Source organism: Haliotis rufescens, unplaced genomic scaffold (assembly GCF_023055435.1).
Source record: "Haliotis rufescens isolate VD_foot unplaced genomic scaffold, xgHalRufe1.0.p SCAF_3, whole genome shotgun sequence".
Taxonomy (NCBI): domain Eukaryota; kingdom Metazoa; phylum Mollusca; class Gastropoda; order Lepetellida; family Haliotidae; genus Haliotis; species Haliotis rufescens.
The window spans coordinates 66,672,137-66,697,638 of record NW_025964001.1 but is presented as its reverse complement, the minus strand read 5'-3'; the positions used below and the strand labels follow the sequence as shown (position 1 = coordinate 66,697,638).

General features: G+C 40.2%; 2 protein-coding genes and 1 pseudogene across 6 annotated transcripts in view; 2 read left to right on the top strand and 1 right to left on the bottom strand.

Moving 5' to 3' along the window:
* Positions 1–3,968: 3,968 nt before the first annotated feature.
* Positions 3,969–6,363, bottom strand: LOC124151492. Of its 2 annotated transcripts, XM_046523991.2 has the most exons (3): positions 6,199–6,363; positions 5,588–5,796; positions 3,969–5,166 (listed from the first exon to the last, which is right to left on the bottom strand). In XM_046523991.2, the coding sequence occupies exons 1-3, from the start codon at positions 6,199–6,201 to the stop codon at positions 4,848–4,850; spliced, it is 531 nt and encodes a 176-aa protein (XP_046379947.1). In that variant the 5' UTR covers positions 6,202–6,363; the 3' UTR covers positions 3,969–4,847. The 2 variants fall into 2 exon arrangements, with proteins under 2 accessions (XP_046379947.1, XP_046379946.1); XM_046523990.2 differs by having other exon boundaries at positions 5,588–6,352.
* Positions 6,364–10,896: 4,533 nt separating this feature from the next.
* LOC124151526 lies at positions 10,897–17,399 on the top strand (annotated as a pseudogene).
* LOC124151491 (trans-L-3-hydroxyproline dehydratase-like) overlaps positions 12,261–25,502 on the top strand; it is a 28,403-nt gene continuing 15,161 nt past the window's right edge. The window contains exon 1 of one of the 4 annotated variants that reach the window (XM_048403315.1): positions 12,261–12,323. The gene's annotated coding sequence lies outside the window, so the exon portion shown is untranslated. Of the gene's footprint in view, positions 12,324–14,488; positions 14,537–24,222; positions 24,868–25,502 lie in introns of those variants that run through there. The other 3 variants (XM_046523988.2, XM_046523987.2, XM_046523989.2) reach the window with 3 other exon arrangements.

The following is a 25,502-nucleotide window of genomic DNA, read 5'->3' as shown; positions in this document are numbered from 1 at the left end:
GCCCAAAGGCTGAATAACAAACCGGTCACTAGTGGGATACGATCTCAGAAACTGGCACTTGCTAGACTGGCGCTTGTGACAGCTTCCCCACCCCGTCTTCTTGGTCAATGTTATCTGTTGGTCTGGTCTTGTAAGAGTTATGTCCCTTAGGCGAGCCAGGATCCCATAACCACAACCATTACCGTGATCGTATTTTTAACCAGGCAGGGTAACAACAAGTATCATCATTTAACGTATTTTGGTATGACGCGAATCCCGAACCTTCCGAACGGACGCTCTACCACTAGACCACGGAAGCGGTGCTATTGGTTATACCAACTTATTGTCAAATTGTGTATTTGTTATTAACACATTTACAGTATGTAACATACGAACAGATCACAAGCTTCTGTTAATGAAAACATACCAACAATAAATTTATGTATTAAAAGACGTAGAACTTTAATGGAAAAATCTAATTGTAAGATTTGAGGTATCAAATGAAACAGCCCTGTGAGGCCCCTTGGTTAGGTGAGGTGAGGTGAGGTGAGGTGAGGTGAGGTGAGGTGAGGTGAGGTGAGGTGAGGTGAAATGGGGTTTAACGTCGCGTCCAAGATTATTGCTTATATAGCGACGTGCATGCACGTGTGTGTGTGTGTGTGCGTGCGTGCGTGCGTGCGTGCGTGCGTGCGTGCGTGCGTGCGTGTGTGTGTGTGGCTGCTTGTACTAGTCCGGACTGATGCCGATTTATAGTGCTAGCACACTGAGATACCATGCCGCAGTTTAACGTGATTACCCCACTCAGACACAGTATACTGACTCCGAGCCGACCAGTCCTTGTTTTAGCCCCTTAATGCCGAGCGCCTGACAGGGTAACAACAAGTACCATCTTTTAACGTCTTTTGGTATGACGCGGCCGGGGATCGAACCGGGCGGTCGCTCTACCACTAGACCACGGAGGCGGTCTCCATATTTAGAAGAAATCTCTGCTGTAAGCATAGTCGATTGTACGATTTTGGCTATGTTATAAACACCATAGCTTGTAAACATGAAATCTGGTACAGGTATGAAACAACTTCTAACTTCTTTAATTGGACTATGCATAGACCCGTTAGTCCAGCCAAAATTTAACTCCGGAATTCCAGCCTGGTTCGGCAAGGGTGGAAACTGGACTTTTACACTCAGTTAACTCCCCTGCCTCGGGAAGATGGAACTTAAAGACACAATACAACAAAACCAATTATGAAACTGTTAAAGAGGTTAAGGCAAGTTTAAGATCGTCCCGAAAAGTTGTTACTATTTCATTTGTTAATTGGAACTGGCGTTGCACTTTCGGAGTATGTCCAAGTTATGAAGATTACTCAATTTCCTTTTGGTTCAATAGTTTGTTTCAGATGCAACTATCCTAAAAAGGGGTTTATAGATTTCGAAAAGTAAAATGAGAAGAAAATATGAATTCACGAAAATCAGCACCAAGCATTAATCAACCATTTTGAGGGCAAGTCTCACGTGAATACGGTGGCCCATAAGGGACATGGAGTCTTTTTTTCAATATTTTGATATTTCACTTACTTTTATCACAACCTTTTGCAAATTAACACAATTTGTCATACAAATATCTGATAAATCATGTATAAAAACAACCGAAAACATGTACTTTCGAGTAGCTATTGAATTGCTGAAGTGTGAAGCGAAAATGGCAAAAACTAAAATGGGAATGTAAAAAACAAAAACGAAAAGGTCAAAAACTAAAATGAAAATGTCAAAAACAAAAACGAAAATGTCAAAAACTAAAATGAAAATACAGAAAACTATTTCCACCGCGGTGATAATATTCACACCACGGTGGAAATAGTTTTCTGTATTTTCATTTTAGTTTTTGACTTTTTCGTTTTTGTTTTTGACATTTTCATTTTAGTTTTTGACATTTTCGCTTCACTTTTCAGCGATTTAATATCTTCTTTATACATGTTTTATCACATATTTGTATGACAAATCGTGTTAATTTGCAAAAGGTTACGATAACAGTAAGTGAAATATCAAAATATTGAAAGACAGACTCCATGTCCTTTATGGGCCACCGTACGTAAAGCAATGCCAGTGTGAGGGACCGTGGGATGGTCCCATGGTGAAAGTATTCGCTCGTCATGCTTACAACATTGCCCAAACTGATACAAAGTGTTAAAGCACATTCTCGGAATGTCTGCTTTCATATTTTGTTCCATTATTGATGAAGTGTCGCCAAACCTTACTCACATAAGCCTACGAACAAATATACAAGAAAAGACAGAATTTCTATTCTATTTTATTTTCATTCACAGCTTATCGACCCTTCTCAAACGAAAACCCATAAATCGTTTGAAAGGAAACGAGAGCCTTCAGTGCTGAGGTGACTCGCATTATTTTCTCCACCCTACCCGTCAATACCTATGTCACGTGGAACTATGGCGTCAACCAGGTACAAGGCACACCTCGGTCACAGGGTGGGGCAGAGGTACATGACATGTGGCCATGTCAATGACCCCCGTGAAACAGACAAGTGATTCATGTCATGTGACATGCTTTCAAAGACTGATCACGTTGTTCAAAAATTGAACAAGAGTTTGTCACTAACGTGGCTATATCCCCCGCCCCTGTTGCAGAATGTATGACATAACTAAATCTAAACAAACCCTAACCTTTTTTAACCGAGGTGGAACTTGTCATGGAAATTGTAAAAAAAAGAAGAGTCCATCTTGTTGCCATGGAAACGTAAAGAATAAAAATTTCTAAAATTTCTAAATAGCAAAAGGCACCAGTTCAGCATGTACCTGACAAACCTGCAAAGTTTCATGAAAAAATATTGGACGGTTTCTGAGTTATGCTCCGGAAACGAAACGTGACGGACGGACGGACGGTGCCCGTTTCTATACAAAGTTGGCGGGGGATAAAAAGGAGTATGAACCGTAAAGGGGTGAATACGCATAGTGTGACCCCTTTAGTCGTGCTCCTGTCAACCAGGTGTTCAGAACATTGTTTTTCGGATTGCCTACAGATATGTAAATGTCATAATAAACTACAAATTATTCGTAAATTCGAACATTTCATAATTCGGACGAAGTGACATGAAACGGTAATTACAAGATAACGGTGTTTCACTGTAGCTACAGTGAGGCAGGTCTTAGACGCTTACCACTTAGGTGAAACCCACGAGCACGGGTATGGTGCTGACAGACCTAGAAACATAATCGGGGCGAACCGGGATTCGAACCCACAATCATAGGTTTCTTGCGTGCCCAAGGGACGCAACTCTGCACAGCGAATTGCGGCGCCTTAGACAACTGGGCCACCTGTGACCCCCTAACGGTATTTAACATCTATCATGTTTTTATTGTGTTATTGATTGATGATGCGCTTTCGAAGAGATTTCTTGTGATAATAGGAAGGGTTTATCATTTTATGACACTAGGTGTTCGCGAGAAGGTGAGCGCACCTGCCCTATTGTTGGCACCCGTCACAAACACACGCAAGAGCAAGTCAACGATTCACCTAAAACAACGGGTCAAGGTATAAATGAGTAATTGAATCGGACATCATTTTTGTCACCGATGCATCAATTTGGAAATATCCTCAAAATGACTACTATAAACCTGATCAAACAAGGTTTGATGCTCTTTGAAATCGTTGTAGAAAGAGCATGCTCGATTGTTCCTCATAAGTTGTGAAATATAGACACCAAGGTCAGGAACTGCTGGAATATTGCTCGAAATATAGGGACATATGTTCAACTCTGGTGGCAAAAAGATACGTATATTTTAACCTTTTTGTCACATGAACCTCAGATAGCACGTTCATTTCTACCGCCACGCACATACACACAAAATGATATGCCACAGGAAAGATGCTCTGTTTAAACCTATGAATTTGAAAAAAGTTGTCATATGTACTTATCTACTTATACTTTCTAATGTGCACTAAATAGCGACATAAACTCAAGAAAAAGAAAGAAATGCAATGATAAATATGTTTATAATATGATATATAAATAAAAAAACACCCGTATCCACATGTAAACCCATCAGAGTCATTTAGCTAATATGTTACAAAGAGTAACATTTCTATCATTGGTGGACTGCAGTTAAAGATTAACATGTATTTTATTTACCAGACAGGTTCTCAATGAGTTACTCTTCCTACCGATGACACTGAGTAAGAGAGGTAGATATTTCAGCATACATGCAGAGACCCAAGCTAAGGTTCACTGATGGAGAAATACTCTGGAATAACTTCCCTAAAGGAACATGTACCCACTGGCTCTGTGACAATGTACACTCAACTGAACACATTTAAGCATTGTCCTTCAGGATAAGAAGAATCCTGATACACATATTCTCACATTGTCCCTGTGAACAGTTGAAAGTTTGTGATGAGAAATCTATCTACATATACCGCAATGGCAGCCACCACAGGATATGGTATTGTCACGTTTCTCAAGCTGATATTGTCACGTTTCCCAAGATGTTATTTCATGGTTCTCAAAACGATATTCTCGAAAAGACACCGTATATAATATAGACACAATCATACCGTCAGTTCTGGGTATGTAACACTGGCGTGTGTCGTCACAGTGACAGACATATTGATATGCGAGAGCAGCTTGCAAAAGTAAAAAAAACACTTTACATACACGTGCCACACAATCTTAAAGTTTCTTTGTACCATTCAAACATTAATACACCATTCTTCAGCGCTTTGTCAAGAACAGTACTTATTACTGAATGTCTTAATGTCTTCATAACAGTCATAAAACGTCTTCATCGCTGTCATAAAACGGCTTCTTCTCATTCATAAAACGTTTTCATCACAATCACAAAATGCTTTCATCACAATCACAAAATGTCTTCCAGAAGATGAGCCATTCCCATCGACGTGGAGCACCTTCTGGGGTACCTGGCTGACCTTGACTCCGTGTTCACACTTGCTCGTCTTCTCAGCCTCGCCCCTGAAGTTTTGGGGCGACTCCGGGTGTCACTGCTGGTCCTCCTCAGGGTTGAAGTCGGGATGCTGTCTTCAGAACCTTCTGCAAGATCTCCAGACTCTTCCGGATCTTGGACCTTTCCTATGGGATCTGTCCCATTAATAGACATATTCATCCCGCTGGAATCTAACGATTTTACCTTTGGAATCCTGTACTGGCGGATCATGTACCTACAGAAGAATAGAAACAATAAGAAACTGGTCTTAAAGCAGGATCTATGGTGCTAACCAACATGACATGAAAGCTGTGGCCGAAAAGAAATGCTCTAATTGAAATAAAGGTGAGGTGAAATAAAAGAGCATATAGTTCCAAGACTCGAGAATAAAGGGCATCAGCAACATTGGATTCATGTTTCCTGTGTTCCTGAATTCATATATAATAATTCAACTTCTCAGATTTCGAACGATTCAGTGATAGATTCTAGTGTCTACAACATCGCAAGTGTATTGATGCAGATTTATCTACATGTCTGTGTTAAGGATACATGCATGGTTTGTCATTCTTGTATCTACTCTGGAGATAGGTGTTTTAACCTATCAGTGTTTATCGTCCAGACGAATGAGAATACATGTGTCTATATAATGGACGTACCTGTGTCTATTCTCTAGTTTCTGTCTCTCCTGTTCCTTCCAAGCGTCCATATGTCGCTGGTGTTGTTTCATCCACTCGGAGATGGAGGGAGTCCGTGATACTATGGAGCCGTGCTCCCTCTGGATCCCCTCCCTGATGAATGTCTGTGTCTTGGACTCCTTTTTGTGGCTCCGGTCAAACCTGCTGTTGGACTCCTTTAGCAGGCGATCCTGAACACAGTTCTTCTGATGACTTTTCAACTCCCTATTCAAACAGCTTGATGCAAATTTCTTGCACTTTTCGTTCGAAAAAATATCACACATGATGCCGGAAATCACAAGGTCCTTCGTAAAAAATGTAAATTACTGATTTTGTATCCTTTATGTTAGTTTCTCTTGGGAATTTCTTTACATAAATGCATTAACAGGATTAAATTACTTTCGAAGAATCCGTTCTATTAAAAGATAAGAACAGTTAAATCTTCAAAAAGATGTTATTTCAGAGAGTTAAATGCCAGCTTTTTTGTCTTTCAGACCACGTATAATTCTTTAGATCTGTTCTGATACAAGTTCTGATACAAACGTCACATGTACCTTACACGAACAATTAAAATATATGACAATTTACAACACCATTGTCTCTTCCGATGTCTTATTGGCAAGCAGTTCCTCCACAAGACTGTATTTTGACTTCTGTTCTCGGAGGCACAGCTATTCCAACACCTCCGTGTGACACTGCCCGAACCAGAATGAACATTTCATGAACAGCTACCCTCTAAGGCAGACCTCTTTATATAACCAACAGGAGTGCGTCCGGGTGACCTACTCCCTCCCACCGTGTTACTAGTACAATCAGATTTATCTCTTTGAATGTCCTTTTAGCACACCAGTGAACAGTCAATGAAAGAGTAGAATGTTTCTCTTCATTGCAGACAAAACTGTTCTAATGGTCGTTACCGGGCTCAGTGTAATGCATGGAGAAGAATGTTAGGTTGCAAAGACGGATGTTTTGCAAGGATCAAACCAAACATATTTACATTTATTAACGTAGTAGGAGGTATGGCATGCCCACGAGGAGTGTAAACAGTTCCATTACACCTTCTGATCCAATGCACGGGATCCAAAACTACTTGTCCATGAAAATGCTTTCACAACATATAATCCACACAATGAATGACATTAGTGTACGGCGGCGATTATATTTCGAAACTTTTATAGGATTTTAAAGATTATGCGGCGCCCATCCAGAATCAATTTTCAGATCATAAACATGTTTTCATGTTGATGTTTCTGTTTTCGCCTGCTCCTATAATAATATGTATACTGTAAACACTTACGGGAGCGTTGTTGGCGGTACAACCTGTGAAGATTTTTATGTTGTTTTTCATCAATGATTTTCAGTGATCCCAGTGATCTGTTTCGGTGGATAATGGAGACTGTTTATTCTCCGGCGTTGTAGGTATATATTTAGATAAGGGTATAGGGCACACATGTGAATGTACCCTCAACGTAACCCAGAAAGATCATGTTATTTTACGACTTCTCTTTAAGGGGGTGTTGTGGCTTGTTTCCCGAGAATTTTTTTGTGGAATAGAAAACTATTTGTAACATAAGCCAGTTAGTTCAGATGAAAAATATGGAAGGTGTTTTGCCGTTTTTATTTGATGCATTTCTAAACAACATGGTGTGGTATATGTGTTCACATGGGCATTATTCAAACCAGGATATTTAATCGCCTGACATGTGTATGCGGATCTATGTAGGGATTAATGAAATAGTACAGGGATAAGTATAAAGTGGGCACATTGTTAGAACTGATCTCATTTCGGGTCAAATAAAAGTCGTACAAATAGATTCCTTCCTCTGTCGAGTTTGTCCTAGCTATTAAATGACGACACCGTTCATATCTTGCGTACATCAAATCTATTTTTTTTGTACTTCATTAGAAAGACTGAGTTTTCTGAAGTTGAGCAAAGTGATAGTTTTATTGCAATGAACATAACACTTTGACGGAACTGTTGCCATACAAACGCAACATCCCCGCAAATTGTCTCCCTTTATTGTAAGTGTCTGACCCATACACACCCTGTTGACTTCTCTTTGGGGGTTAGATCCTCATTGACAAGGCACAATAATGACAGATGGTCTTTTATGAAGTTAACATCGCTTCTTGACGATTGTTATTCTCTTGAAAATGTTTCCTTATGAACTGTAAATTTCTCATTTCTCATTTCTCGTCATTCGAAACTGTATTCCTTTCGCTTCCAACAGAGGTCTCGTAGATTTCAATAAAATTCTTTTCGAAGTTGATTTTGTATATAATCATGACCTCAAATATTTTTTATTACTTTTGTTCATTTTTAAACGATTTTGTAAACTCGGAACTACTTTTTAAGTCGCAATAGAATGAGGTGGTGAAACGTCCCTGTGTGTAAGGTAGGGAGCCTTTTACGTTTCAAGGTTTAAGATTCGTAATGAAAACAACTACACTAAAAGTGTATTATAAATAGGATATTCCACGTATCTGGTGAAATATCATGTTTCTCCTATCACGTGACGGGGCAAACATTATATCTTCACTCTTTGCGTAAATGAAATATTCTCTATATCTTGTATATGGAATCTTTATCTTGTATGTTTAAAATCTATATCTTGTTTATTTCAAATATATCTTGCTTACATCAACTCTATATCTTGTATGTATAAAGTCTAAATCTTGTATATATATCAAATCTTTATCTTGTTTTTATCAACTCTATATTTGTTTATATCAAATATATATATATATATATAAGTTTATATCAAATCTATATCTTCTATATACCAAATCTATATCCTGTATATATCAAATCTATATCTTGTATATATCAAATCTATATCTTGTATATATCAAATCTATATTTTGTATATGCCAAATCTATATCTTGTATATATCAAATCTATATCTTGCCTCTATCAAGCCAAATCTTGTTTATATCAAATCTATATCTTGTTCATATCATATCTATATCTTGCATATATCAAATCTATATCTTCTATATACCAAATCTGTATCTTGTTTATGTCAAATCCATATTTGCCATATTATAACTCTGTATGATGCATAAATAAAATAAATTTACCGTGAAGGTCCGCGTCAGAGTTCGTCTTCAGCAACCCATGCTGGTCGTAAGAGGCGACTAAAAGAATCGGGTGGTCGAGCCGAAATGTGCAGATCGATGCTCATGACGTCAACCACTGGATTGCCTGCTCTAAAATTGTTTTTACGGGCAGCCGTCATATAGCTGGAATAATGTTGAGAGCGACGTTAAACCAATAAACAAAACAACAAACAAAACTTTTTTTTAAATCTATGTAAGAAATATTGCTCAGCACCAGTCTAGGTTTTTATAAGTGTACAATATCAAGTTATAAATACAAACTGAAGCAATCGGGACACGACGTGGCTGCGACGCACCATCTACCGTAGGTTCATTCATAAACGTCACTTTTAGCCCCGTGAGGTGAAATTGGGTTTAACGTCGCGTCCAAGATTATTGCACTTATATAGCGACGTGCATGCACGTGTGTGTGGCTGCTTGTACTAGTCCGGACTTATACCGATTTATAGTGCTAGCTCACTGAGATACCATGCCGCAGTTTAACATGAATACCCCACTCAGACACAGTATACTGACTCCGAGCCGACCAGTCCTTGTTTTAGCCCTTTTTTAGTGCCGAGCGCCTGACAGGGTAACAACAAGTACCATCTTTAAAAACGTCTTTTGGTATGACGCGGCCGGGGATGGAACCTCGGACCTTCCGCTCTCCGGGCGGACGCTCTACCACAAGACCACGGAGGCGGTCTCTTTTAGTCCCGTGCACAGGTACCTACGGTCATGACTATATACTAGTATGTGCACATGTATATAAGTACCCTACAGGCACCATACACATATACTGAATTCCTGTATGTATGCCTACACTAGTGTCGTGTTTTCTTATTCAAATGTGTCAACCCGACCTTGGATTTCAAAGTCACCTCACAATACATGACTATACAATTGGCGTGTTTGTGCAGTCTACCTTATAGAATGTCCATATAAAATCATTGGATTCGACTCTCAAGATGCAATGACAAAAAGCCGTTGGTAGTCTTTCCAACGAACTGCCTACGTCAAAGTATTGAGTCTGTTCCCGGCATCCCAAAGACGCCGACGCAGCCATGGTCACAAGAAAGCATAGCCCTGGCAAAACGTATTTAGATACATGTATTAAACAATCTGGTTATTCATACACTGAAATTGAATTGAGTTATATATTTAGTCAACCATATGGAAAATCAGAAGGAATGGGTGCATAGTCAGAAAGAAATGCGAACATTAGTAACAATAGAGTTCTAGATAACTTTTGTCGTTAAACAATATATCACGTGACTAACCACGAGTCTGGGTCGTCCTTAGGGTACCCGGGTCCTACTCAGTACCCTTCAGACCCGGATACCCGAGTTACCCGCCCCAGCCGTAGACCATTCTATGATTCTATAACATTGTCATTTTATAATATTGAACATTTTAGCAGCACTATTTGAGTTAGATGAACAGCAGTGTTCTGAAAATGAACATTGTTGGAATACCTACGTTATCATAAATTAAACAAGTGATATGTGAATGCACTAATTTTCAAACAATATATAAAACACTGTAAACGTTCATCACATTTCTGTTAACAGGGCGGCTATCTACTTTCCAGTTATTTCATTTTAATAAAACTTGGATTTGTTTAATCATATATCCACATTGGGAAAAACGGGAAAATTGTTATTGATTACTTCATCGAATGTATCTTCCGTTACTAATATGAAAACAAATAATTCAACAGCAAGAACTATGAAAGGGCAGCTCATGTACGATTACCTAATACACACAGAAGAGCAAGTATCTGTGATATAGAGCGTAAACGCAAGAGAATAAACAAATTCCATTGGCGTAAGAGGCAAGACAGAGGTGCAAAACTAAATGAATGGATGACTGAATATCATTGATGACACCATTAGTTAAACATGTCCTGCTCTATCGACAGAACCCGTCACTCACACAATTTGCACAATGTGTTTGTTTGTTTGTTGTTTAATGTCGCAATATTTCAGCTATATGACGGCGGTCTGTAAATAATCGAGTCCGGACATGACAATCCAGTGATTGATGTCATGAGCATCGATCCACGCAATTGGGATACGATGACATGCATCAAGCAAGTCAGCGAGCCTGACCACTCGATCTCGTTAGTCGCCTCTTACAGTCAAAGCAGTGGAAATATCTAACGTATCCTTCCAAGAAGAAAGCTGGCAAGATGATGGCTTCAGTTTTTCTTCTTGGAAAACAAAGGAATCAAACTGGTGAACGACCTCTCGAAAGGCCAACCAGTAATGGCCAATATTATGTTAATCTGCGCATACAACTGCATGAGAATATTAAGCCTAACCGTCGTGGAAAATTTACAACAGCTAACCCCAATCACTCCAAATCGACATTTCAAAATTGCACTGCAAAATTATATCTTCCAATGGCCTCTCCATTCATGACAATATTCACACTGACAGAGATGCTGGATAATGTGATATTGGTTGAGTGTAGAGTCAGTCGGTCCTGATTAGAATTAAGAATGGTAATGCTGAATGCAACCAATGGCATGATTTTATTTCCCAAGTATTCTGCACCCAAGATGACATCGTCCTTCCAGTCCCCTTTCTGGACAAGAAGAAGTATCTTAATGAACACTTTGACCATTCTGATGTTTGAACCAAGAGGTCATTTTGACATGTACGGGGTCCTTCTGGTGGCCCCTGACGTAGACGGCGCAGATATTGGGGCCATCTTCCTGCACAACGAAGGATACAGCACTATGTGTGGACACGCCGTCATTGCGTTGGGGAGATATGCAATTGACCATGGTTTGGTGAAGAACCCCACCAGTCCCGAGACTAGGGTGGGAATACAGTGTCCCTGTGGGTTAGTGGAGGCCTTTGTGGAGTACCAGCCCGGGGGGTCGGGCTCTGAGGAGGGGAGGACCGGGGCGGTTACATTCAGGAGCGTGCCATCGTTCCTGTTTGCCTCAGGTAATTGCAATGGCAGATGATTCCAGCTGGATAAGTGGAAGGGCAATGAAAAGTTTGTTGAAAAGTTATTTTTCATGTAATACACAAAGGATTCACTTCAATCAGCAATGGACAGTCCCGTGAGTTATGAATCATTTAATTATAGCAACGATTCTGAACCAGTTTCTTATATTATGATCCAAGTCAGCGAGCCTGACCACCCGATCCCGTTAGTCGCCTCTTATGACAAGCATTGTCGTCTTTACGGGTCTCTCATGTTATGAGCCGTCAGGGTGTGGTGACACACGATCAAGCAGGTCACCTAGTCGGACCACCCCATTCAGATAGAACTACGTATACAGTCATAGACAACTGGAATCGCCACAGGGTAATCCCTGTAGATACCGTAAATAAGTACCTTCTTTCTCAACGAAATTGGGAATGTTTATAGACCGTCAACCACCATTGAGCTACCCGTTTACCTAATATTTTAAGTCCGAATAAAATGTTTTTATTTCTTATTATTATGTAACTTTGTGTTAAAGTCGATGTCCCTGAGTACGGCACCCAAACAGTCGACATCAGCTCCGGAGGAACATTCTACGCTTTCTTAAAGGAGAGCAGCGTGGGTGTATCGCCAGGCACTTCGCCGATACAGGTACCTCAAGTGGTCGCCGACACTGTAAGTAGTAAGTTGATGGCTTCCCGAAGCACCAGCATTTCTTATTGATAAATTGACAGTTATTGACAACTAATCAACAAAATACATACAAGCATGCATACATACATACATACATACATACATACATACATACATACATACATACATACACATACACACACATACATATACACACACACACGCACATTCATACACACACAAACACACATACATACATTTTTATTAATTATCAATGTTACTATTTACAGTGAATTGAACTTTATTTGCGCTTTATTTATTTCGGTGTTAAATATTTGATATTGTCCCATGTCTTTATATACTGTTTATGGAAAGAGCGCCAACTTTGGTTCAATCCCTTTTGACCTTTTAATATCAATCAAATATGTTTAAATAAAAGCCCTGTAAAGTGTCCTCACGAATTTCCGGATGTTGTCATTATCGAATGTCATGAGTTGAGGGGAATTTATTCTTGCGTTATAACGTGACGTGTATGACGCGTGTGTGTGTGCGTGTGTGTGTGTGTGTGCGTGCGTGCGTGCGTGCGTGCGTGTGTGTGTGTGTGTGTGTGTGTGTGCGTGCGCGTGCGTGGCCGCTTGTACCAGTCCAGTATACTGACTCCAATCTGACCAGTCCTTGTTTTATCCCCTTAACACCGAGCAACAAGTACCACCTATTAACGTCTTTTCGCACGAAGCGGCCGAGGATCAAACCTCCCTGGGGAGTGAACATCACAAAGATGTCTAACACTGGCTGCCCATTCCCTGCCGGGTGAACAGAGGTTTATTTCGAACACCGTCACTTGCCGGAGACATGGGAAGTCCCGAACAACTGCAATTCAGAATAGTTCCAGTACGATTTTTATCTGGCTTGTTCTTAATCACAGTGGTCTGTAAATAATCTACTCTGGACCACATAAACCAGTGATTGATGTTCCGGGTTATCTATTGTCTCTTAGGCCTTATTTACTTACCCATTTTTCGGCTACCTGGAGTTTGTTCAACGTAGTCAGTTTCACTGACTTTCTTGTCCATCACGATTGTACAAAAGCCTCATATCGCATATGAGAATCATTAGTATTTTTAATTCGTTTTTGTTCCATTAATCATCAACTTGACCGCTTGGTCATCATATGTATTGACATATCTATAATAACTTTCAGTATGATTATTCAAAAGTGTCCGTCAGCACACTGACAGTAACATTTCGTTGTCATTAAAATTTGAAAAACGCATCATGGGGTCAATATGTATACCTACTACAATTGACACGTAAAGATCCGGGTTAGAATAGGTCTTCAGCAAACCATGCTTGCCGTAGAAGGCGAATATGCTTGTCGTAAGAGGCGACTAACGGGATCGGGTGGTCAGCTCGCTTACTTGGTTGATGCATGTCACCGTATCCCAATTGCGTGGATCGATGCTCATGATGTATACCACTGACTTGTCAGTTTAATATTTTGATGAGTGCGGCGTTACACGACGACAAAAAAACGTAAGCGACCAGGGCTTCTCTCGGGATCGGGTGGTCAGGCTCGCTGACTTGGTTGATACATGTCATCGTATCCGTATTGCGCACGTAGATCGATGCTCATGATGTCAATCACTGGATTGTCTGGTCCAGACTCGATTTTTAACAGACCGCTGTCATATAGCTGGAATATTGCTGAGTGCGGCGTTAAACAACAAACAAACAAACAAACAAACAACAACAAAAAACATACAGTAAACTACGGTTATAACGAACTCAAAGGGACCACTAATTTTAGTTCGTTATAACCGTAGTTCGTTATAAGCATATATACAGCATAACTACAGAAAATAGTCGGGACCAAAAAGTAAGTTCGTTATATCCGTCAGTTCGTTATAAGCGAGTTCGTTATAAACGTAGTTTACTGTACTACAATGTCAATGGAGACATATTGAAGCTTTCAGAAAGCGTAGAGGACGGGCAGCTCAAGCTCACTTGTATATCTGAAAATGACAAATTCATAAAACTACTGGCGGACAAAAGCGGACATTGTCAAGATCAGTCTATTTTAAAACGACACACGAGGCACCATTTTTATGTTTCATTCATGAATTCGCAATGGAAATATTTTATGGACGTTTTAAACAATCAGCCGACATGAGCCTACACGAGTTGCCTCCCTTAAACACACACTCGCTCCGTGGACAGTCACGTTTAGGATCTGGGGAACCAAGGCAAGGACACCAGTATGTTTACAATTTCTGTATCTCCACCCACCACTCCACCCACACCTCATCTTTGCACCCATAATACCCACACAGCACAGAATCGCTTTTTATAAAAAAAATTCTACTTATTATCTGAGCTTGTAAGCCGGTTCCCGCCCCGAAGTGTCGCGGCACGAGAAGCAAGCTTTTTGAAGACTCTTCATTCGTCACTCCACGCCCCTTTCCGTAACCTGCAAGAAGACCCGGAATAAAACGAGTTGGTCACGAATGGAAGACTCTTGTCATCCCCAAAGCGTCGTTCCCTCACAACTGTCTCAAACACGCGGTTGTCTTAACGGTTATCGTGAATAATAGCATACTAATGTGTAAATGTGTAATTTGTTATTTAGAAAATGGCTGTTTTGGAATTTTAATCAACTTTTCAGGACGCTGCCGATACATGTACCAAACTGTTCAACTTTGAAGACAATGCATAATATTTGATAAAATAAATGAAGACTTAAATTTTCGTAAAACATCATAACATATGTTATAAGGGCGGTTGTATGTGTCACTGTATCAGTCTTGATAAGTAGTCATTCTAACCCCGATAATAGCTTTACGTCACAGTCCATGTCAGAGCCTGATAACATGTCATTCGTCACCACTCGCCCATTTCCGTAACCTGCAAGACGATCTGTCCCCCTATCGCTGAATGTTATGCGCGAAAATACGACAAACCAATCAGAATGCGCGTATGATTTCAAGTTCTTCGTCAAAGAATCCCTCAGAAATATTTTTTGCTTTTACATATGTCTTCCATCTAAAAATATACCCAAGAACAGTTAAATGTGTTCAATCATACTGTATAATTCCGCATGTTCCAATGTGCTTTAAATTGCATCTGAAATATATATACTATATAAGGAAATATACGTGAACCATTACGCAACGAGTTGAAAATTGTTTTAGGTATGCCCGTTTGCGCTAAGACGGAACCCGGTCGCAAAAATGACCATGAGAGGGGCACGAGTCGCTATTCGGTTTGTCCCGGAATAACACGAGTTGGTCACGAATGGATAACATGTTTCGGTCTCCTCACAGCTTTTTACGCAAGAGATAGGGAATGTTATTGTTCACATTTGGGATGTCTGGGCCACAAATCAGAAGTCAGGCACACTTCCACAGAGTTTTCGAAGGATTTGTATCGGAAAATGTTCACCTTTAGTGATCTGGTCGTACAGTCGTGTATGTTCATTCATGAACAAACACCTCCGGAAGCAATATTAATGGTCACAAAATCCGCTTCGAATGGCGACACTGATGGCACAACCGGAGCATTGAACGTAAGTCTCGATATCTGTCCAGATAGTTTAAACAGACTTCATTTCAAGACGCTTATCCTTTTACGTTAAATCAAATTGAGAGTTGCGAAAGTGGTCGGGTGCGTCAAGCGGTTATCTCCCAAAACCCCTACATCCCATTTCCCCTGCAACCCAGTTCCCCTACAATTAGTTAAAACAACACGCGGCATTTACCTGTCTGGCATTATGAACTCACCTAAAGGAGAGATTAAGGTCTGGAGTAGAGGTAGTAGAAATGAAAGGGGTAGAGCTTTAGGGGATAAGGGGACTTAAAGGAAAGTTTAAAAAAAAAAAAGAATTAATGTAAGTGTAATGAAAGATGCCTGTATGATGAGAAGACAATTTTTAGAAATTACGAAAATAACAATAGGAAGAAACAAGACGGTAATGATGACAAGATTCTGGCGTTTGGCAGTCTAGAGAGTCTAGAGGCATTGCAGTCATCTGAGATTCATGGATGGAACGTTCACTGCCTGCCCTGGACTGTGTCATGCATCCAGACAGACTTCAGCCAATGGCTGCTATTCGTGCTGTCAAAGTCGTGTTTCTTACTGCCGATGTGGATGGATGTTTCTTCCATTACTGCCAGGCGATATGGAGGAAGGTCCAGCATCTGGGACTAGCTGTCGCCTATTGAGAAGATCCTGAAGTCTGCAAGTGGATAAGAAGAGCAGCTGGCCTACCCCTACTCCCCCAGAACAAGATCCAGGACACGTGGATTGACGTAATGGACAACACACCAGATGTACCAAGAGCTGTCGCCTTCAACGACTACATCGTCACTACCTATGAACTCGTGAACATTCTATGGTATTTGACCTCGCTTTCGCTCGGTCAGATACCATAGAAAGTCCACTTGTTTCGTAAATATGGTATCTAACGAGAATGAGTGACTGTGATATTCTCTATTTATTATATACTTCGGTGTGAAAGACCGAAGTTGAGTAAAGTGATATTTTCATTGCAGTAATCATAACACTTGATATTTCACTGTAGTGAACATAAGACTTTGACGGAACTACTGTCATACAAGCGTTACCTCCCCTCAAATTATCTCCCTTTATCGTAAATGTATCGCCCATACACATCTGTTGACTTCCGCTCAATCTCATTAAAATCAGATCTTAGTTTTCGCTATCGCTAAGCAAAGATCTGAGGACATCCCATTACGGGTCACGTCAGAACGACCTTCCGCGAACTTTGACCGACCAATGAAATGACTGACAAGAAAGCGACATTAGCCAATCAGAAGCCAGCTTTCTTGAGCTTTACGACACTTCTCGATATATATATATGACACGATCAATATATATGAATTTTTAAAAAACCCAGATGTTCATTTATAAGCTTTTGAAATCTAAACTTAATTCAAAAGTAAAAATTTCAAAACTTCCATATCAGTGCAGCCGTTTCGTGTAAAATTGTGCACTTTGTGTTAAAAGCATGAAACTTAGCACAGTTGTAGATAACGACATTCCAATTATTTTCAGATATGGGGCCACCCAAAAAAATCCAATATGGCCGCCATTGAGGAATGAAATCCTACATGTAGTATATCTCGCTTGATTGGTTGGTTGGTTTATTTTACGCCGCACTCAGCAATATTCCAGCTATATGACGGTGGTCTGGAAATAATCGAGTCTAGACCAGACAATCCAGTGATTGACATCGTGAGCATCGATCCACGCAATTGGGATACGATGACATGCATAAGCCAAGTCAGCCGATCCCGTTAGTCGCCTCTTACGACAAGCATAGTCGCCATTTACGGCAAGCATGGGTTCTGAAGACCTATTCTACCCCGGATCTCCACGGGTCATATCTCGTTTGAACATGACCCACAACCCACAATCAAATATATTATTAAACATGGAATGTATTTACCGAATTCTACATCGGGAGGGGCGGTCGGGTAGCCTAGTGGTTAAAACGTTCGCTCGTCACGCCGAAGACCCGGGTTCGATTCCCGACATGGGTACAATGTGTGAAGCCCATTTGTGGTGTCCCCCGCCGTGATATTGCTGGAATATTGCTAAACGCGGCGTAAAACCATACTCACTCACTCACTCTACATCGGGAAAGTAAATAGCAATATTTCAGTAGACTATTTGCTTGATTTATGTAATCTAAAGAGTGAAAAAATATACATTTCTTTCTTTTTTTGTCATATCTTTAAGAATCACATCATTGAAGCCAATGAACTATACCAATATAGTTTACTGATATGGTAACAGAATTTGTATTTATTGAAATATGCTTGTACATGGTTAATGTTTTGTTATGCTAGTGACAGTCAAATGGGATCACATTTGCAAAGTACGAATCAAAATTTAATGTAGAAGCTTGCGGTAGTGTAGTCCACAAAGATTCATAGCTGGTGCTACTGATATTACCCATCTTAACTTAGTTGGTGTGGAAAGGTCTGTTTCGGCTTCCAGACAGTGGCCAGCTTGAAATGCAGCTCTTTTGACATGTTTGTACCAAGCAGCTGATGTTGGAGGATGAAATCAACAGGTGAAGAAGTTTTTGCGTGCCTCATCAACTCTTGTACCTGGCCCGTGAAGATCCGGGGTAGAATAGGTCTTCAGCAACCCATGCTTGCCGTAAAAGGCGACTATGCTTGTCGTAAGAGACGACTAACGGGATCGGGTGGTCAGGCTCGCTGACTTGGTTGAATCATGTCATCGTGTCCCAATTGCGTGGATCGATGCTCATGATGTCAATCACTAGATTGTCTGGACCAGACTCGATTATTTACAGACCGCCGTCATATAGCTGGAATATTGCTGAGTGCGGCGTTAAACAACAAACAAACAAACTTGTACCGATGCTGGTCCAATCATACATTGAAACCACAAAGAGCTGAATTACCAGCATAATGCTCTTCATACTCTGTTCGGTTGGGACATCACCAGTGAAATTGAAAGTCTCTGTTTCTTCATCATACACATTCCAAGTTTCCCACGGTTTTGGTAACGTTAAAGTTTCCCTTCCACCTGAAATGCCGTTAAGCGGTGTATAAAGAAGTTATGCTCGCAATATCTAGACTCTGTTTTTGTATATTTAATGTTTATACGTCTGAAGAAATAAACGAGTGGGGGTTGTTTATCGTGTAAGAAAACACTGCAGGGTGAAGCCTCGAATGGTTTATTCTCCCTGCAGCGTTTTATTGCACAATAAACAACGACCACGAGACATTTATTTCGTATATCAGATATCAATATTATGTACCATTCTTTAAGGATGTTAAAAAAAATGTACAAGCTTTGAAAATTTTTACCCGTATTTAATGATGATGACTCCCTGAATACACTTCGATCTCGCCTGCACCCCTTATGGTTTATTCTCCCTGCAGCGTTTTATTGTGCGACAAACAAACCCCACTCGTTTGTTTCTTAAATAGCGAAGTATTTGCACGTAGGTGTAAGTGCCATAATCATGAACGCGACTCTCATTTCACCTCACATCTCCACGTATATAGATTTACATTACGAATGAACCTTATTTGTATGACTGCTTGAAGTCTTTCATGCCTCGGGAAAAAAAACACTGGCGTCATCAAATCGACCCAAGAACCGTGGAACGTCGAACTTTCTGTGGGTACACTGCTCCTGAACCTCCACGAAATACATGAATATCCACGAGACTCCCGTGTGTTTTTCCACATACTCGTACATGACAAGAACTGACGTTGATGTCTTCCCTTAGTGACAGATATAGAGGAAGATAGTGGTCCATAGAAAAAATCAGAGCTAATAAGGCGTCACGTTCCCATGTGTTTGTCTTATAGTCCGTTTTTTAACCCAGAGTCGATAATCGTTATTTCCACACTTAGTACGTGGTCCAGTTTCTTCGTATTCCGTGGCAGAGATCGATATCATTGGACGATACAATCAGCCGCTGGCGAGTTCCCTTTCTTGAGTTGTTTTGTATATAGCATCATACCATCCTTTATCCCAGATCTATATGTTACATGTAGTATCACATCATCCTTTATCCCAGATCTATACGTTACATGTAGTATCACATCATCCTTTATCCAAGATCTATATGTTACATGTAGAATCACATCATCCTTTATCCCAGATCTATATGTTACATGTAGTATCACAACATCCTTTATCCAAGATCTATATGTTACATGTAGTATCACATCATCCTTTATCCCAGATCTATATGTTACATGTAGTATCACATCCTCCTTTATCCAAGATCTATATGTTATATGTAGTATCACATCATCCTTTATCCCAGATCTATATGTTACATGTAGTATCACATCATCCTTTATCCAAGATCTATATGTTACATGTAGTATCACATCATCCTTTATCCCAGATCTATATGTTACATGTAGTATCACATCCTCCTTTATCCAAGATCTATATGTTATATGTAGTATCACACCATCCTTTATCCAAGATCTATATGTTACATGTAGTATCACATCATCCTTTATCCCAGATCTATATGTTACATGTAGTATCACACCATCCTTTACTCCCAGATCTATATGTTACACGTAGTATCACATCATCCTTTATCCAAGATCTATATGTTACATGTAGTATCACACCATCCTTTATCCAAGATCTATATGTTACATGTAGTATCACATCATCCTTTATCCCAGATCTATATGTTACATGTAGTATCACACCATCCTTTACTCCCAGATCTATATGTTACACGTAGCATCACACCATCCTTTATCTCAGATCTATATGTTACATGTAGTATCACATCATCCTTTATCCAAGATCTATATGTTACATGTAGTATCACACCATCCTTTATCCAAGATCTATATGTTACATGTAGTATCACACCATCCTTTATCCCAGATCTATATGTTACATGTAGTATCACATCATCCTTTATCCCAGATCTATATGTTACATGTAGTATCACATCATCCTTTATCCCAGATCTATATGTTACATGTAGTATCATACCATCCTTTATCCCAGATCTATACGTTACATGTAGTATCACATCATCCTTTATCCAAGATCTATATGTTACATGTAGTATCACATCATCCTTTATCCAAGATCTATATGTTACATGTAGTATCACACCATCCTTTATCCCAGATCTATATGTGACATGTAGTATCACATCATCCTTTATCCAAGATCTATATGTTACATGTAGAATCACATCATCCTTTATCCAAGATCTATATGTTACAAGTAGTATCACATCATCCTTTATCCAAGATCTATATGTTACATGTAGCATCATACCATCCTTTATCCCAGATCTATATGTTACACGTTGTATCACATCATCCTTAACATCACAGATCTATATGTCACACGTAGAGTCACACCATCCTCTACTCCCAGATCTATATGTTACACGTAGAATCACACCATCCTTTACTCCCAGATCTATATGTTACACGTAGCATCATACCATCCTTCATCCCAGATCTATATGTTACACGTAGCATCCCACCATCCTTTATCCAAGATCTGTATGTTACACCTAGTATCACACCACCCTTTATTCCCAGATCTATATGTTACACCTAGTATCACACCACCGTTTACCTCAGACCTACATGTTACACATAGTATCACACCACCCTTTACCCCAGATCTATGTTACACGTAGTATCACACCACCCTTTACCCCAGATCTATGTTACATGTAGTATCACATCCTCCTCTATCTCAGATCTGTATGTTACATGTAGCATCACACCATCCTTTATCCCAGATCTCTATGTTACCCTTAGTTTTACAGTATGCTGTTCAACAACATCTATATAACGTACACAAAGTATTGTTAGTCTTTAGCAGCCCATGACTTGGTTGATGCGTGTCACCGTATCCCGGTTACGTAGTTCTATGCTCATTGTGTCACTCACTGGATTAATTACAGATCGCCGTCATATTGCTGAGTGCGGCGTTAAACAACAAACACACAAAACATCGCACTATTTCTTCTGCAATATTTACTTGTTAAGCATTAGCCATTATGCACGGCAATATATACAGATATAAATACAAGTTTACCAGTTGCTATTATAATAATATCTAAGCATTTCTTAAGCCCTCGTATCCAGTTAAGAAGACTGCTCAAAAGCGCTGGCAGAAAACTCTAACACAGATGGGGTTATACTACAAGTAGGTGTCCCTGAAGAGGTAGGTCTTCTGTCTGCTCTGGAAGCTGCCCAGGTCTTGGGGACTTCTGATGTCAAGGTGAAGGCTGTTCTACAACGTTGGAGCTACTCGTGCAAAGCAGCCATCACCAAATCTGGTTGTTCGTCACGTGGGTATGCACAGTAGCTGTTGATCACCTGAACGCAGATTGCGTCTGGGTTCATACTCACAAATCATGTTCTTGATAAATGCTGGTGCAAGACCTTGTCTTTCTTTGAAGATTAATGTGAAGACCTTGTACTTGATACGGTCACCACCTTGAGCCAGTGAAGGTCCTTTAATATTGGTTTGATGTGATCTCGTCTTTTGGTCTTTATTACTAGCCGTGCAGCGCAGTTCTCGATGCGCTAAGTGATGCTGTGGTGTGCCAAGAAGCAAAGCAATACAATAGTCAACATGGGACTTTACACATGCCTGTACTAACTATATATACACTACTTAAGAGGGGTGACAGAAGGTACGAAGGATGCATAGTATACCCTTAACATTGTTCATAGTACAGCCTGAGCAGTGTGTATGTATTGAAGCTGCATTTGAACCAACTACATAACAAGGCAGCAATTTTTTGCAGGCACCAAAATGACTTGGTATTCTCTGTTGATGCCAATGGACAAAACTGGTTACCGTCAACTGCCACCTTGACCAGGGTTCGATTCCCGACATAGGTGAAACATATTTCTGGTGTCCCCCGCCGTGATACTCACTCACTCACTCACTTTGACGTTAGTAGGTGTTTCTTATGCAATGGTGTTATTCGTCTCGTGCATGCTTTTGCCAGTAGTTTCCACATTCTAGTATCAAAATCCCATTTTCAATAAGATTCGAGGTGTAGTTCTTTCCGCTGTACTAGTATGCACATCACGTCTCGTCAAGGACAACCTTCAGCATGTGTAATACATGGCTCAAACTTGTCAACGTATGACCTTGCACCAAATCAATCGACTGATTGCCGTCCTGGGCCCGGTTCCTCAAAGCGATCTTAGCGCCATTGAGTTCGTAACTTCCATACTTTAACTTAGGCTTACAAGAATCGTAGCGCCGAGATCGCTTTGGAGAAGGGGTCCTGGGCCCACTTGCACAAAGCGATCTTAGTGCTAAGATGATCTTAACTCCCATACTTTAACATAGGCTTACAATAGTCTTAGCGCTAAGATCGTTTTGTGCAAGTGGGCCCTGGGCCTTTAACTGTGTTGTTGGGCTTTTCAAGGTCAATAGTAACTGATTCTTTGAGTAACAGTGTTACTTTGGATACAGATATATCGAGAGCGCAGCAAACTCTATTGATGACTGTGCTGCCATGCGTGGCCATGTTGGATCATGTTCGTCTTAGCAATAACTATAGATCAACTGTTGTAGCCATGTGATACACGAACAGCGAGCAATGCAGCATCTTCCCGAGGCAAGAGAGTTAACTGACTTTAAAAGTCCAGTTTCCACCCTTGCTGAACTAGGCTGGTATTCCTGGGCTCGAACGTAGCGCCACCAGTGGCTATTACCAGTTATGTCCCTTCTAAGCCTCTCCTATGGACCAATCAGATTCCGCCTCTCGTATCACTTGCATTTGCTTCACACAAAATGGTGGCGCCCGGTCAGGACGATCTGATCGATAATCAAGATCTATATTGTGATAAAACGGGTCTTACATCGCGAAATGCATCGAATCAGGTGAGCATCTTGTTTAAAAACATGATTTTTTTTCTAAAACGAGTTGGCGGTGCACATGCTTTGCAAATCCTGCAATCGACCGAAATCTGCACGACAATTTACGAACCGGATTTCGATTTCGGTGCGCGATTTTGATTGGACTATGCATAGACTCGTTAATCCAGCCAAAATGTAACTCCATAATACCAGCCTAGTTCGGCAAGGATGGAAACTAGACTTTTATAGTTAGTTAACTCTCTTGCTTCGGGAAGATGGCAATGCAGACTAGCTGGAACATGTATGAAATACACATGATATAAACCTGGACAATACCGTAAATGTCTGTTTTCACACAAGCTTCTTAAACAACACGATTAAAATCGAACCCTTTTTTATTTTTACGTATTTTTCACATGTTTTTAATCTACTTTTAAACCTCTATTTGAATGATCTTGTCATGTCACCTAACCCTTACTTATATGTTATGTTGTTAACTGTATGAATGGTAAACATTAACGTATAATCTGACAATGTATTTAGAAACCGACTTTAATCAGAATATATGGTTCTAGGGTGTTTGCTCAACCTGTGTGTAAACATTTACTGGGGGATTTAAAAAAAAAATCATACCACAGAATAAATCCGGGTCACTGAATGACTAAAAACCAAACTGAGCTGTGTGTCGGGTCCGTTTTAAGGAAAATGTAAACCAAACGTTGTCATCGTTTGATGTTTGCTCAACATGTGTGTAAACATTTTCTCTGGTATTTTAAAAAAAGATTCATACCACAGAATAAATCCGGGTCACTGAATGACTACAATCCAAACTGAGCTGGGTGTCTGGTCCGTTTTAAGGAAACTGTAAATACTACGTTGATATCGTTTGTTGTTAATATGCGAAAAAAGAAAAAAAAATATAATGTAATTCAGTACTGAAATATGAGAACATACATATAATTAAAATCGGTCACGTTTGTTGTTGACATGCAGACAGTATATTCCCTCCACGAATAGGTTCAAATATCCAACGGATATGCCTGTGGTTGTGGCTTCTTGGGGAGGAGGACAATTGCTTCTTTGACATGAACATGTTGCGTGACTAGAACGTGTTTTTCTGTGTATTCATGACGACCACTTGAAGGTGAAGTCAAGGGAGGGAGCGACGTGTCTACCAGGCAGACATTCAGCAGTGAGTTCTTTTAAACATGCTTTGAATATTGCGTTAAAATAAGATAATACATTTCTAAGTTATATGTATGAAATCAATTATAAGCTTACATGTTCAATGTCGGCGTTTTCACGTAGGTATAGCGTCCGTTCTGGACAAGGAGATAAGTCGAAAGTCAGATCGCAGAAGGCGTCCAATTGCCCAGACATCGCTCTTAAATAGGTCGGGCGGTCGGGTAGCCTAGCGGTTAAAGCATTCGCTTGTCACGCCGAAAACCCGGGTTCGATTCCTGACATGGGTACAAAGTGGAGCTCATTTCTGGTGTCCCCCACCGTGGTATTGCTGGAATATTGCTAAACGCGGCGTAAGACCATACTCACTCACACTTAAATAGGTACAGCCAGCTTTGTAGAAACTGTTACCTCGCGAAGCAGTGGAAATCAACAACTGAAAACAAGCTCATCACAGCGGAACTCTCCACCGGAAGGGTAAGGAAGGCGTCAGGCGGAGCTTGGACAGAAACAACTGAGGGATGTCACTCTAAACTAGATGTGGAGTATCACCATAGGCACCAGAAGACCCAGCATTTTATGAGCATTTCAATACAGTTTTTACAGTAAAACACCGACTTTACTATAAACAATATATCACGTGAC